At 42.7% G+C, this 16,353-nt stretch overlaps 1 protein-coding gene across 5 annotated transcripts in view; it reads left to right on the top strand.

Annotated features, from left to right (window-relative positions):
• The window catches only part of PUS10 (pseudouridine synthase 10), a 322,578-nt gene that overhangs the window by 67,041 nt on the left and 239,184 nt on the right, over positions 1–16,353 (top strand). For all 5 annotated transcript variants that reach the window (XM_069234384.1, XM_069234385.1, XM_069234383.1 and 2 more), the window contains 2 exons: positions 7,796–7,907; positions 14,786–14,847. In XM_069234384.1, coding sequence (XP_069090485.1) covers positions 7,796–7,907; positions 14,786–14,847 — 174 coding nt within the window. The remainder of the gene's footprint in view (positions 1–7,795; positions 7,908–14,785; positions 14,848–16,353) is intronic.

Genomic DNA, 16,353 nt, shown 5'->3' with positions numbered 1-16,353 from the left:
CCAATTTCCTACAACTACATTATATTCCTTCTATGACACCTCTTGCTGTTCATGTCTCCCCTCTCTCGCAACCACTCTACAAATTTCCTTTCAGTTTCTTCTTTCCAGCAAACAAACCCGCTCCTTTACAGTACTGAGCACATTGCCACCCCACTATTCTGCCGTCTGTCCTCCACTACATCTCTATAGTCCTCTTACATGGCTACAGAGATCACTTGGCCGTTTGTTGTCCAGCCATCCTCAACCTGTGACTACCATACAGAAAATGCCACCCAGGATAGCCAGCCCATCCTCTCTTGCTTTCATCTGTGCAGCTATCTGGGACTAATCTCCCTTTCTCTGCACTTGCTGGACCTTAAAGGTGACTTGTTTCTTAATATCCCACTTATGCCACTCTCACATGCCCCTCTGCCCTTAGGAACACCTTCACTAAAGCATCAAAAAGTTCCAAAAGGTCACTGCCTACTCCATTTGAAAACACAGTTCTCTCGACCTTTAATAGATTCATGTGAAATTGACTAATCCCCACATCAAGCTGGAAATCCTCTGGTGAAAAATATAAAAATATGCTATGCTTTTAAACGAAAACCTTGCAAAGGAACTCTGTTCTGGAGTTACTTGAGCTTAGGTTCATCCATACCAAACCGCTATGCTGTAAAACTGCCCTCTGGCACCTCCTTTGTTCAGAGTCTTACTGCAGAAACAACAGTATGGGAGTCTTCCAAGATCCCTGCTTTTTGTCACTTATTTAAAAGGAGTAAGTGGCTCTCCTGGCTGCAGGTTTGTCATCATCTCATTCTCCTGTGCTTTCTGTACTAGGTAGAGTGTACCTTATTGCTTAATGGAGCCTGTAAAGACGAAGAATGATTTATTCACAATTTGTGCCCAGTGTGGCTAGAGATAAATCTCTGAAAGATGACCCACTGCTTATATCCCGACCATGTGACATACCAAATTCTATAGCTACAATAGCAAGAAAGGAAGGGGATATAAGGATGGTATTCTTAAAAAAAGAACAAGGTGGCTAAAATGGTCCCCTTCTAAAGCTCTAATCACAGGCCCTCCCAGGGGGAAGCTACTGAGACTTCAAGGCATGGATCCCAGAAGACCTGAGCCTCACTAAAAATCACATTGTTACCCTCCGTGCACCTTTCTAGCGATCAGGAGTAATCTTCCATTCTGCCCTATGTCATGCCTCTTGATATTGCTCTGAGTATCATTAGCAGCTATAATGATATGTCCAATGCTCAGCACAGCCTTGAATTTAATGGGGACAAGATCCTTGATGCTGATTCCAATAGCTACTTCGACATCGAAGCCCACATCTTGATTAAATAACTCCAACAGCTAAACTGTCCACAACAACACCTTCAATGCTTCACTGTTATTGTCAGCCTCAGTGGCATCCCACCCAATGTTAACCTTGTTGTCTTCTTCATCATCGGTGTTTGAAAAATTTGTGCTAACCTTAGAAGTGTCGAGCAAAATCAGGAGAACTTCTGGGAGGAAGTGGCGGCTAAGTGGAAAGAGAGAAAGTGACATTTCTCAAGCAAGAGGTGTTCGTTATAGGAAAAAAGCTAATCCTCCCAGTCTCAAGGTGTCAGATAAATATACCAGGCCGCTCAAGTACATACTCAAGGAACACAAGGAGAGGTTTCCTGGTACTCATGAGTGTGAACACGAACAGAGACCGCCATCAGTAGAGGTTGACCCCTCAGTGGAGTGACTCAAACCCCATCCAAAGACATTGTGGGTTGCTAGAATATAAGGAGTGCCTGATATCTCTGCTTGACTGTGAGGTGGCGGAGGGAAATCACTACAAGGACTTACTGTTGAGGCAGAGCCTGACCTGTGGGGCCTGCATATTTTACCCAAGGACATTCTTTCCTCCTGCCTAAGGCCGCATTACTATTAATAGACACGGTGACCTGTGTGGCCCTGATGTGTGGGTGCGGGGAGTCCTTCCAGTTTAGCCTGTTCATGTGACCGGTGGATAATGGCCCACGCTTTCTCTTTGCATTATAACAGAAGCTGGAGAAAACAGTGCCAAGCCTCTACTGTGCCACATCTGGAGGAAGGGAATAGCCCTTTTCAGGAACCTGGCCAGATTGAAATAAAAATGCTAGACTCTGTCCCCATTTGCCTAATGCCATCCAAAACCATACACTGTTGTATGTTATGCCATATGATGATGTCCTTTGAACACTCTCCGTCGTGCTGATGCCTCCAGAAAAACACAGCAGAATGTTGAAGAACATGGACAAGAAGATTCCTGAGTCAGCATCCCTCACCATGCATGTGGTCAGTACAGCAGTGCTTCTCAGTCAGTACAGCAGTCTTCTCAATCGATGCAGTGCGAGCAATGGGATAAGATGGCAAAATTGCACTTAGTGAAACCACAAAAATCAGAGCAGAGGAAAGACTAGAACAGTATGAAGGCATGCAGAGGCTTTGCAGAAACACAGCGACCTCAAGTGTGCTATGAATAGGTGCTCCACTATTAGGGGGGATCCTGTTGGCGAGGCACGTTGTCTCATTTTGGTAGAACTAAAAGCAGGTTCACAGCTGTATCAATTTCCCTGCCATAGTACCATTTGTGGTAATTCTCTGCTCTTCTCAGGCCATTGGAAAGGGAGCAAAGAGGGGAATAAGAGGCTGATGAAACGAAGAGTCCAGAAAGTGGGCTAGGGGCGAAGGGGTATTTGACACCAGCATCATTGGTGTGATGAGAGGTTTGCAAACCTGTGGATCTACCCACAAGTTGTTGTCATGCATCTGGAAAAGCAAGGGCCCAGCATTTCAGAGTAGGATCGCATGAAGGACAGCACTGGTTATGGCAGATCAAGAGTAAAATGGCCATGTTCCAAGCACTGAATCAAGGTGGCATTCTCTCACTGACCTTTGCGTGAGATCCATTCAAGACCTTTGGGTCACATGGCTGTTGCTTGCACCTATACATACCAACTGCAAAATTGTTAATTTAGTTCTCTAAAATAGTGAGAGCATTAGACTTAGTAATGATTCTGTAGTATACACATATAATGAGAGATCCTTTTCTTGGAACGGATGCATGATAGTATTCGATTCTTTTGAGATGACGTTTCCTAGAAACACTGTACTTGGTTTTGTGTAGATGATTCATTATATATGTTCTATGCATTCTAAATCTCATTGTAATATTTTTTTAGTATTAGCACCAAAGTACATTTTTGTACTGACTAAAGTGGTAGTTACCTATACTGCAGAGCTAGGTATCTTCCGTGGCATAGTATTTTTCTGGATACTAAATCTGATTTGTAAATACTGCTCCTGGATCTGAATGTACATGCTGACGAGATTCTGTTCTGTTTCACTGGTGCCTTAGATGCATTATAGGGTAGGTGAGTGGTGTGCTCATATCGGTTGACCGCATTCCATTTGTGTAACAAAGTTATATGTTCAATGTGAAGGACTGTTTTAGCACATGGGTAGGCCTAAATACTTGCACCAGGGATCTTAGCAACCCATGAACACTGTGGCCCTCATTCTGACCCTGGCGGTCCTAAACCGCCAGGGTCACGGGCAACGGAAGCACCGCCAACAGGCTGGCGGTGCTTCAGTGCCCATTCTGACCGCGGCGGTAAAGCCGCGGTCAGAAAAGGGGATCCGGCGGTTTCCCGCCGGATTTCCCCTGGGCCAGAGAATCCTCCATGGCGGCGCTGCTTGCAGCGCCGCCATGGGGATTCCGACCCCCTTCCCGCCATCCTGTTCCTGGCGGTAAAACCCGCCAGGAACAGGATGGCGGGAACGGGTGTCGTGGGGCCCCTGGGGGCCCCTGCACTGCCCATGCCACTGGCATGGGCAGTGCAGGGGCCCCCTAACAGGGCCCCACAAAGATTTTCACTGTCTGCTACGCAGACAGTGAAAATCGCGACGGGTGCTACTGCACCCGTCGCACCCCTGCAACTCCGCCGGCTCCTTTCGGAGCCGGCTTCCTCGTTGCAGGGGCTTTCCTGCTGGGCCGGCGGGCGATCTTCTGGCGATCGCCCGCCGGCCCAGCGGGAAAGTCAAAATGACCCCCGCGGTCTATTGACCGCGGTGCGGTCTTTCGGCGGTTTCCGCCCGGTGGGCGGTGCCCGCCGGGCTCAGAATGAGCCCCTGTATTTGGCCTTTTGGATGAACCAATGCTAGACCTTTTCATGAAAGGAAAAATAGCCGACACTCTGGCACTGTCTCTAGATTTCTGCAGTTAGACTCACAATGGGAATACATATATTAAGACCTCTTTCTCTGTGGGCTAGGAAGTGAAATCTTTCTGTGGATTCACCTCTGAGCCGATACTGCACTCTTATTGTGCATAGTCTAAGGGAGTGTAGATGCCAAATTATTATGTACCTATAATTGGTAGAGGCAAACCTGGTTGCTCTAGCTCTTCTCCCTTTCAGCAAGACATAACTTTCGACTGCCTTTCATCAAGCCATCACTTTCAACAATGAACGAATTTAGGAATGCAGACAGGATTCTGTGCCATGACATTGTCTTTCTTGAACCTTTCAGATTTGCCCCTGCAGCTCTGCATTTTCGACACTTCGGCTTAGGACTGCCTGGAGGTGCTGGTCAACTCCAGGACTCGGGCTACCAATGCTACATACTGTCTGAAGTGAAAAAGTAATTACTTATGGCAGGGTTCTGCAGAGTTGGTCCTGGGGAGCCGGGTCCATGCCAGGTTTTTAGCATATCCACATTTAGAAAAAAGATGTTTCAGAAAACTACATTTTTCTGAATGTGGGTATGCTAAAAATCTGGCATGGCCCCGGCTCTCCAGGACCGACTTTGCAGTACCCTGACCTATGGTATTCACACCCTGTCAAGTGAACCACAGGAGCTGTGACTAGAGTTGACCAGATTGAGTCTACCACTCACATTTGTAATGGTGCCGCTATTAGTGATATCTCACAATGAGAAGAGGTCCTACAGAGCACCTTATTTGTTCAGCTTGTGTTTGAGGAACCTTTCAAAGGACTATCAGGTGTTCGGGAGGCACTGCCCCAGTGCAAACTCGAAGTGGTGCTTGAAGACCTTCACATTTAAGACGGCCTTCCTGGTGCGTGTGTCACTTCAGACCTTCTCTTATGACTTTAGAGGCTTGTGAGGTACATGTCAGCAGTGGTGTCTGAGTTCCAGCTAGTGCAGATTGTTCTTGAGGGCGTTCTTTAAGTTGCCGAAGTCTAGCCCATAGAGAGTGCTGTACCTACATTGGCAATCAACATGGTGCTCGGCTAGTAGGTAGACAGTGCAAGGACATTCAAGTCTACGTTTTAGAAAATGTCTTTCAGACATCCCTCTCAGGAATAAGCAGGTTTCGAAGATCTTCATAGCCAAATGATGGTAGACTGTATCATGTTTGCATATCAGAAGTAGGAGAGACAGCTGTGTGGGGTAATGACTGCCCACTGAATAAGAGGGAGGTTGCCACAGTGATGTTCATTGACCCTTTGGTGTACATTTGCAAGGCAGCCGCATAGAAATCATCACAGACCTTCTGTGACCGTTACTGCATCGATGCAAGTATAAATACCTATTCAGCCTAGAAAAAGCAATGGTGAAGAACCTTCTTTTGAAGGTGCAGTTCTCCAGGTATCTTATACTTGGTATTTTATTCAAGTAACGTGAAGCTGTAAAAGATCGAGTTTATGTATTATTTATTTATTTGTGATTGCGATGTGTGAGCAGCCTGGTATTTCAAGCAGAAATGCTAAACATAAAGACAGAAGTAGTGCGTCACATGAAATTCAGTTACAGTTGAAACAACAAACCAAAGTAGATAATTGAGAGATTGTACAAAGTAATTGATTTGTGAAGCAAAACAAATACAACACATACATAGATTACAAGATAATAGTTTAACAATAGATATATGTATAGTTTAGAAATGTGTGTTGTTACGTATTCTTTATCTCTGCCCCCCTGAGTTATCATTATAGACGTGTTCTAATTTTGATGAGACTGTGACAGGCTCAGATATCAGGGGATATTGTGTTCCACGTAATGAGGCACTACTGTGTTTTGGGGTTCCTGAAGGGCCATAGTCAGTCTTTCATCTTGTAATTTTACGAATAACTAAGGGCCTGATTTGGATCTTGGCAGTAACAATCCCACCGTCGGTTTTCCAACTGAAAACCTGCCTGCCCCCATGATGGTCCGCCCACCGTATTTAGATGTTGGCGGTCCCATAGACTTTAACCCGCCCGAGTCCCGCCAACTCCGCCATAGAATTCCAACCGCTGCCACGGCACCATAGGAAAGAATGGCTAATGACGGAACTTCAACCACAATTAGCGGCGAGTAGATTTGGATGTGCCATACCGCCAAGCAAAAAGAGGCGGTTCACCCTCCACTTCATACTTGGCAGATTGGGGTCAGAAACTCACCGTTTCTCCCGATTCAACTCCTGTTTCTGGCTGGAAACGACTGAACAGGACCCTCCGTCGCTGCTGCCACTGAGAAAACTCTGGCCCCTCAGTCGCTGGACTCGAAGGTTGGCAACCTGCATTAGCTGTATACATTGGGGGGGTCACTGCATATGGGCATGGGACCACTGCAGACATGTACCTTTCACAGTAATTTTTTTTAAATTACTGTGACATACATATGTCGGGGACATGGGTAGGCCGGGCACAGGAGAGGACACATGGTACACAACACATATCGAACATATACACAGCTGTCATTATGGAGTCAGTATACATTGCCAAATGAATGCTGGCACCATAATGACAGTACATTCACACTTGTGAACTGTGCCGGTGTGTGCACATTGCAAGGGGATATGTACCTGTCATGTTGTGCTTGAGTTGTGTGTGTGAGTCAGTATGTGCATTAGTGTGTGCAGTGCGATTGGCTGGGTGAGGTGGAGGGAGGTTTAGTGGGTGATGTGGTTGTGTCAGTATGTGTTCCTCTTGCATATGGCCTGGATGTTGTGTATGTTATGTTGCTGCGTGCAGAACTCAGGTACATGTTGTGTGGCGGTCGCTGTTGTGAAGTGTGTAGTTGTGCTTGTGTATGCATGTGTTTGTGTAGATGAGTGTTTTGTTTGTTGTGGTTGTGTCATGTGTGGGTGCAGGGTCACTAGTGTATGTATATTGTGTAATGGATGTAGATGTATGTGTGTTTGCATCATGTAGGTGTTGTGGTGTAATGGCAATGGATATTGGGGTGTATGTTGTGTTTCGTCATGTGTGATGCACAGGAACGCGTATGTGAAGGACAGAGTGTGTGTGTGTGTGTGTGTGTGACTTGCCTCTTTTTCACCGCCACTGGCATTGTCCGATGTCCAGTGATGTCCTACTTTCGTCAGCAAACCACCAGATGCTACCTGTCCAACTGTAACATCTAAGTACGGCCGGCGGGTACCCACCTGCCTGAGGGCAAGGAAGAGCACTCCATTGCGGCGGTTTGCGGCTCAGCCACAATACATCTAAACACAGCAGGCAGAAGACCGCTGACGTGACAGTCTTTTCGGGCCTGCGTCCAACGCGGCTTGGCGGTGCAACTGCCAACATCTAAATGTATCAGGCCCTAAATGTTTGATTAATTGTTTTTAGTTTATGAATAGTGCACAAGTTATACTGTAAATTAATAGGATAATGTGCTCTATCTCCAAGTAATAAAACATATGTTCTATGTTATTCTTCGGTGTCCTGTATGACTTTTTAGAAAAAGAAGGTACAACTGTACAATGTGTTTTTGTTTTGTTATTTTCTTTGTGGTGCACTGTACCATTTGTTTCTATTTTGTTCTTTTCTTTGTGTTCTAGAAAGTTGGGACTAACACTGCAGAAAGAGGACATTGTCCAGGTTAAAGAAGCATACAAGTGGATTATTCATCCCATGTTTACAGATGCTCTAGGTGTTCAGGTTGATCCCAAGGTATTTTCCATTAAGAAGTGCATTTTTGTTTCTTACTGATTGTTTTTTTTTATTTTTTTATTTTGTTTGCATTAGCGTACATCTATGTTGAATTCATCATCTATCTCACAGGGTTGGAAACAAGACTCTTTCTCCAGTATTGGGTCTTTCCTAGATTCACATGGGAGAATGTTTCCATAATGTCTGGGGAACGAGCTGGGATGCCTTGGTTATCACTGTTAACATAGCAGCATTCCAATGCAGTGATTGACAATGAAAAAGGAAAACCTTCATAGACCACACGTAACCCATCCTCCTGATTCTGTGACTCAAAGTCACGCCAATAAAGTGGAGGGGCCCACTGACCCATCCCTCCTCTCAGGCTCAAGCTGTTAGATTTTCTACTGCATGGTATCAGCCAACAAGGAATCCTCTGAGCTTTGCTCAGCTTTCCACAGATTGACATTTTGAACGCATTTTTCACAGGAAAGCACACATCTTTCTTCAGCTACAGAAGGTAGGCAGTGTCTGGTTCTTCCTGTTCTAAATATTTGAGATTTTTTTTGTCACTTGGCTGGACATCATGGCTGAAGTTTCCCACTCTAGAACATTTTTCTAACCATGTGATATGTGTGGTATTAGGAACATTTATCCTGATGATCCCCACCTAAAATTCATATTTTGTTTTCATATATCTGGCCACAAGCCTAGCAGATATGAAAAATGTGCTAATTTGAGCAATAAAATCCTTAACGGCAGAGAAGGTTCACTGCTGCAATTCTTGAATGCAGAATCACTTGGAATATCATCTGGAAAAAAAAGAGTGCTTTGAAAATTAAAATGTGCAAGCTGGAGATGACTACAGTAAACAATCCAGTCACTCTTGCTATGTCTGAGGCTGGTGCTGTTCGAACAAAAAGACTTCTGCTCCTGGGTCCAGTTCACCTTCGAAGAAGAATAGAAATGTTGCTTAGACTGTCACTATGATTGTGTCATTAACAACTTCTGATGGTGTACAGATAACACAATGTAGATGTAAAGCCGTAGACAAGTGCATTGTCAACTATTTCAGATCTGTTGTCTAAAGAGCTCAACTCCATTAATGAAACCTACACAGTTTATGGAGCCTTCAAAGTTGAGTAAGTTGCTATTGTCATGAAGCAAAATAACACCTTCGACAAGCAAGCATCTTTCACAGACAACACCAATACCTGTGACTAAACAGTCATCTTCAATTATGAAATGTCTGCAGTCGATGATGGCACAGAAAACGAAAACCCCATTGCCAACATCTGTTTCTTTCAACAGTATGTAGTATGGCTAGTTTGACTTGTATGCCAGTGGTGACCTCATCTTCTGCCACTCACATCACAACAATGATGCCTGCATTGCTCCATGTTACAACTTTTACAGTTGGTAAGGATAACACCAAAGCCACCCGCGCAACTTCTACATGACTCTTCTTCAGTATGTGTGTGTGATGAGGGCTTCAAAGGTCAAGAGTCAGATGAAGATCGGGCATTTCCAGATGACGCCATGCTTTCGGAAGCTACCTTGCAGCTGAGCTCCCCCATGATCTGACATTCACTATGTACCGGGCAATTCAGACAATGAAAAAGAATTGGATGAATACCAGGTGCGATCATATTAGGGTCATTCCTCACAGAATTAGGCATGCCTGCAACATCAGGTATACCAATGGTATACCAATTGGCCAGGCGTCTATAGGTTTTTTAGATTCAGTGAAAAAGCTATTAGTAGATTTCTACAGTAGGTTACCTCCTACTCATCCACAAACTCCAGGCAACTCCAGGGGACCTTACTCCCTGTCCAGCCCCGGGTTTACTGGTTCAGATGACACAACCTTTCATACCACCTCCAAGAGTAATTTCTCTGGAAGATCTGTCGGCTCAGCCTATTTTATAGTGCCTAGTTGGGAAGTAGACCATGACACACAGTCTGAGGCTGGTGATGACTAATTGATGATAGACAATTGGATCTAGAGTGCCCATTGATCATAATGATCAGCAAGTCCCTGATTGAGAGGACTATGCTCCAGTAGAACATCTGTGTTTGGAGTAAGTTTCAAGAGACTCTCCACCAGATGATGTGTATATTTTTCATATGTTGGTGGACAGAGCAGCTGAAAAATGCAATATACCCATGGCAATAGCGGAGAAAAAGTATTTTTTTCAGCTTTAGAGATAAACCATAATTAATTAGGACAATTCTAGTCCTGGATTACTTCTGGGAAGAGGGTCTGTCTCACATGCACAATCTGTGTGCAGGTTCCACCCTGATCTCAAGACTTGATAAAATATATAAAATTCCTGATACATCTCCAGCGTATCTACTAAATCACATCAATATGGACTCTGTCATCTCAGCTGAGACGCAAAGGTGCTCATGAATCCTGGTGTGTGGTTCCCAAAGATACAGAGGGAAGAAGACTGAAAACAGTGGGAGAACACTGGCCGTTTTTGCTGCAATGCTGTGTAAAGATAGAAATTCAAGTGCCACCTTATCACATTATAACAGCCAGCAATGAAAAGATTTCGCCCCTTACAGAGAGAAACGTCCTGATGATTGCTGGAACCAGCAAAAAAATATCTTGAGAGAAGGAGAGGAAACTACATCTGCCCTTTATAAATGCATCACTAGATGTCTCAAATACTGGTTTCTGGAAGATGGCTACAGGAGCTGTTCTGAGAAGATCTGACTGGAACCGCAATGCAACTTTTCAACCATAAGTCTAGTCAAGAGTGCTAGAGATGCCATTCAATGGTCAGCATTTGCTTGGTAAGCATGTTGACAATGTTCCGCAGGCTATAAATATCAACACAAACAGAACAAAGGCACTAGGGGCACTGTAAAGCAGATAGACCTATTTTTATCACAGAAGACAAAAGTATGGCCAAAGATTCTTTCAGCTAAGAACTTCTTCGACATTCCATCCTTAGGGGACAATATTCAATGAGTTAGCCTTCCTCTTGGTAAGGCAAATATTAAGTTAAGTTAATGGGCCCATTTTACAACAAGGACCAGGATAGAAACCACTGCACCTCATTTCCTGGGCAGCCCAAACCCATCACTGTCCATGCACATATAGCACCCTAGATGATGATAAGTTAACAACAGATCCCTGAACGCCCGACATGGTAGAGCATGATCATATGATAGAAATCATATCCAAACCACCAACAATCCCTTCAGCAAATAAACATAGTGCTCGGTTGGCGGCCCTAAGATGAGAAATAATGAAACAGTTACAGAATCACTGCCGGATCACAACAAAATTCATGAGTTTTACTCAAGATTTTTTTCTCATTCGAAAGGAGAAAGATGATTTGAGATGGGTTCTAGATCTGAGAGCACTAAAGAGATTTATAAAGAAACAAATGTTCCAGAGGTGTTCGTTAACGCATGTCTTGCAGTCAAAAAAGACTATTTTCTGTAGATCTTTTTTCTAATAGATCTTTTTCTGTAGTGCATTTCTGTACATCTAGAAGATGTGCATTTACTTCTACCACTACATCTATGGCACCAAAAAGATCTGCATTTTATGGTGGATAGTCAACACTACCAACGCAAAGCACTGCCTTTTGGCTTTGTCAGCATCCCCAGTATTCATAAAATGCCTGGCTTTAGTGACTACTCATTTACATCATCAAGGTTCATGTGCTTTCCCATACCTTGATCACCTACTCATCAAGGCTCTGTCGTCACCTCAAACATCCAAGCTATTTTCCAGTCACTGAATCTACTGAAAGAATTGGGCCTTACACTCCGCAGGAATAAGTCAATCCATGCACCAATACAGCAGAGCCTATTCTTCAGGGTGAACGTCTGTGCAGATCTTCTAAAGGCTTATCTGCAGAAGAATGAATATGGTTAGTCCAAGGGAACATATAACAGTCAAAATATTCAGCGTCTTTCTGGAAAGTATGTAATCTTGCATTCCCCTGATCCTGCACTATTAGATATAAATAAGAAATTTTCTTAAGCAGGACTAAGCAAGCAGGCATGACCACATTCAAATGACTAAAGGCATGAATTAATGGTTTGGTGGATGGCCAAAGACAACATTTATGCAGGGAAGGACCTTTACAAGGACAAACTGCATTTCCATCTGTCAACGGGTGCCTCATTGAAGGGCTGGGGAACAGTATCCTTATGCAAGCAGTCTTTGGTCTCCTTAGAAAGAAAGGCTACACATAACATTGCTACAATTGCGAGCAGGCAGACTAGCTATGAAGGTCTTCCCACCTCTAATACCACACCAAAATGCAAAAATAAGGACAAATATGACAACTCTATAGTACAATCTGGAACAAGGAAGGACAAAGTCAAAGCATCTTTCGAGAGAGAATCAGCAGCTATAGCAATGGATTCTGGATCACAATATCAACATAACAGTGGAACATGTCCCAAGGTTACAACAGGTAAAGGCAGCTGACCTAACCAAAAAGTATATGGAGTACCACAACTGCGAACTGGACTCGAGAAAATTTAAACTCCTATTTCATAAATGGGGCAATCATTCTCTACACTTCATTCATACTCCAGAAAATGCCAAATCCTGAAAATATACAAGCAGATGGTGGCATCTCGACTCCCAACGGGTTGTGTTTTTATCAGGGAACTTTGTGTACACTTTCCCTCTAACTGCACAAATCCTGAAAGTGTTGCTGAAAATGAAAAGGGAGCTATGTACCTTGTTACTAGTCACCCCTGCGTAAGCCAGGTAGTTTTGTTTGACCAATCTGTGAGATCTCTTAAAAGAAAGACAAATCCGCTCCAAACAGACTGTTACCTTCTTTCGAGTATTCCAGGGCAAGTGCTACACTGTAATGCTGTATGCCTTCACCTGACTGCTGCAAACCTTAAATATAGTTTCTGAGCATTCTACCAAACAGCAAGAATGTTCTGCAGGTAGCTTGATAAAACCTCCAGTCTTAAATCCTACTCTTTAAAATTGAAGCGATTTTGCATTTAGGTCTGAGTGAATAATATTGATCCTCTTTCTTTGCACCTCATGAAACGCTACCTTATCTACTTCATTTGGCAGGTTCTGGCTTGAGATACTACTGAGCGTACATCTAGCAGTTGTATCCACGTTTGTGAGGACTCCCTCTTTACCATTCTTGTTTTTTTTCAGAGCGGTTAAAGAATTTGAGTGGCCTGTTCTGCACCTCTCACCCTCTGTCAACGAATCCACCAGGGTGGAAACTGAACCCATTCCTAGGGCAACCAATCAAGTATCCTCTCAAAACCATACACAGGCATCTCTACCAAAGATCTTGTGGAAGTCTGCCTTTTTATAGGTAACAACATCAGCAAGATATATAGGTTTCTCCCATAAAACCCCTATACTCAACATTTGATAAGATCAAAGTCACACTATATACAGCTCCATTTACTAAGGGCTTTCACAAAACAGGCCAATTATTTGTTTCATATGCCAACTTTATCAATGAATGCCCTTTGCCAAAATATGTAATCTTAAGTTGATTACATCACATATCCTATTCTACAAACAGTGTAGTCATGCATTCAACAAGAAGCATTGCTGCTATAACTGCATTCTTCACTGGTGTGCTTTTAGTAGACATATGCAAGGCAGCAACTTTGTCTTCAAACCATGTCTTTGCCAGGCATTACTGTCTGAATATTAGGTCGACAGCAGGAACAACGTTGAGACAGGAAGGCCCTATAACTCGATCATGTTTAAAAGTAGAGTTTACTGAGTCAAGTGTTTTTGATACTTCAAGTATTGTGTCATATGTGTGGCAATACTTAGTGAACTCTTCTTGAAAGCATAACCTCAACCTTGCATGGGTTTGAAAGGGTCCTGTGTTTGAAGAAACTGGCCTGGTTCTATAATTGTACTGAATTCCTTTTTGTTATGAAAAACATCTTTAGTTAGGTATCCTTGAGTCTGTCAAATGTAAATAGGATTTCATCACATGAAAACATATGCCTAATGTCTCATATTTAAATGTATTACAACAGTTCAAGTTTATTTACCTCTTAAAATGACTTCACACCTCAGCAGCAGCTTTTGAAAGCTGCTTCTCCAAAGTTCCCCTTTACATCCTCGCATTCCTATAGGAAAGCTGTATTTCTATTGATTATATCCCTTCCCAAGATACTAGATGTCAAAATGAACAGTTATCATTGCTGAATGTCCCAAACCCCCATTCTCCTTCCTCACATTATGTAAACTTATCAGTCTAGTGTTTTCACCCTAAAGATGTGATGGTTACATTCGTTGTACTATGATTAGGTCTGCTGTACATTGGAAGTGGTGGTAGAGGTGATTTTGTTTAATAGAAACCATCTAAAGTTTATTCACACAAAAATCTGGGCCCGAACACCCCCCCCCCCACACACACACACAATCAACTCTGTGCCCTATGGTGAATTTAGTTTTGCTTTATATTGTATTTGTTTCTACACCTGAATATTTGGCTTTGTATTTTTATAATCTGATTTGTGTTACAAAGAACATTTGCACATGGTAATAATTTTGTCAGAAGATTATTTTGAGCAACTCAAAGGAAAAACCTGACTGCTTTCTGTTTGAAGAGAACAATTTTCCATTATTTTATTGAATCTTTAAGGCGTATGTTATTACCATAATGGCTGTTGGCTATTTGTGTGCAGTAATTGTTATTCAAAGGTGCCTGAGCGATAATAATAACGAATAATGTCATCAGCAGCAATGTATGTGTTTACCAACTACCTGTCAATGAACAAAAACTCTGCTCTACAAGATGAGATGGATGCTTTGATGCTTTGCTAATTGAATCAGTGATGTTGATGTTAAAACTGACAGTTGTGATCTCATAAAAAACCATTGCATTTAGTAACGGATTATTAATAATTTAATATTCCAGAGTGAGTTTGAAGTAAGCGTGGTCTTTGCTCACCCAGAAACTGATGGAGACTGCCATTTCCTGTAAGTTACACTTCCGGTAACAAGAGATGCTTCTGAGATAACAATGCTGCTCTGTTATAGAAAATGTAGTTCACAGAGGCTGTGTGTGTGGTTTTCTGTTGGTTTTAGAAGGAAAAATCAAAATAATTCATGCTTTATAAAGATATATGAAACACGTGCATGGTTTATTGTGTTATGATTTAATGATCTTCAAGTCTGAAAACATTTTTTTTTAAATATACGTACTGTGTACTTCATCAGCTGATCACTACTCATCCTACTACTTTTATACATTACTGTAGAAGGGAGATGTTATCTAGTAGCTAAGCTGTTGAACTTGGAATTAGTAAACCTAGCTTCCAATATTGGGTTCTGCACTGAACCCAAAATGTGTGATTCTGGTAAATAATGTAATTCTGGCATGTCTACAATTCTTTAAAATGTTTAATATATTATAAATATTTCTATTTTTAAAATATGTGCAATTTTAAATGGAAATACACAGTGTACTGTCTAGTAAAGGGTGAATAACATGTTCTCTTTCCCCCCAACAAATCACAATCTGTTATTTAACTTGTATTTGTACAGCAACTAATGCTTATGGTGCTCTTTCTATTATAAAACAGTATACCCTAAAAGGCTCACCTCTGCTTCTTTCATCAGGCCTGGATAACATTAGGTACGTAAAAAAATACAGAAGCTATCGCTTCAGAGCTTACATAAACAGACATGAGTGGAATTAGGGCCAAGTCATTATAATATACCTTCACAAACTGATTATTAAAGGAACCATTAATCATGTTAAAATGGAATGTTACTCACATTAGAAAGAGGTGCTGGGAACAATCATTGAAGCTCCACCTGGGAATGCTGGGAATTGGCACACTAGCCTGGGGAACTACACCAGTAGCCAGAGGTGTGACACAGGGACAAGCTTTTGGGTGATTGCAGGGTACACACAGAGCTCATACAATATCCGCAGGTATTCACATGGACTGTAGAAACGAGTAAAAAAGGGGGTTCATCGCATAGGAACAGCCAAGAGTGCAGGCAAAGACTATGGAATGTAACAGGACTCAGCAGAGTGTGCAGGCAGGAGCCAGCTCTTTTATTAGCATCTGTAAAACATGAGAAGTGTAGGAACCATGTCTGAGAATCTGCCGGACAAAAGTGAGCACATGACCCCTCTCTAAAGGTGGCCCAGCATAGAGGAAAGAAAGTGAACACTGTCTCTGACTAGACCATTGTCAACCTAGATATGAATCAGGGACGATATTGCAGCTTTCTGGTATCAGGGCTGTTAACATACTGGTTGTGCTTATCCCTAGTCACACATAACAGATCTGTAGGAATAGGCAAGAAGACAGTGGTCCCAGATCATCAATGCTAGCACCACAAGTAAAACTTATTGACTGTATGCGACCCTTTCTGAAATACAGTTACTTCAGGTCAGTAGCATTGGTTTCGCATGATGAAATGATGGGCCATCGAAAGGGTTGTAGAATGAGTCTTGTTTTCTGCTTTTTT

Source organism: Pleurodeles waltl, chromosome 5 (genome assembly GCF_031143425.1).
Source record: "Pleurodeles waltl isolate 20211129_DDA chromosome 5, aPleWal1.hap1.20221129, whole genome shotgun sequence".
Taxonomy (NCBI): Eukaryota; Metazoa; Chordata; class Amphibia; order Caudata; family Salamandridae; genus Pleurodeles; species Pleurodeles waltl.
This window is presented reverse-complemented; position numbering and strand designations above follow the sequence as displayed.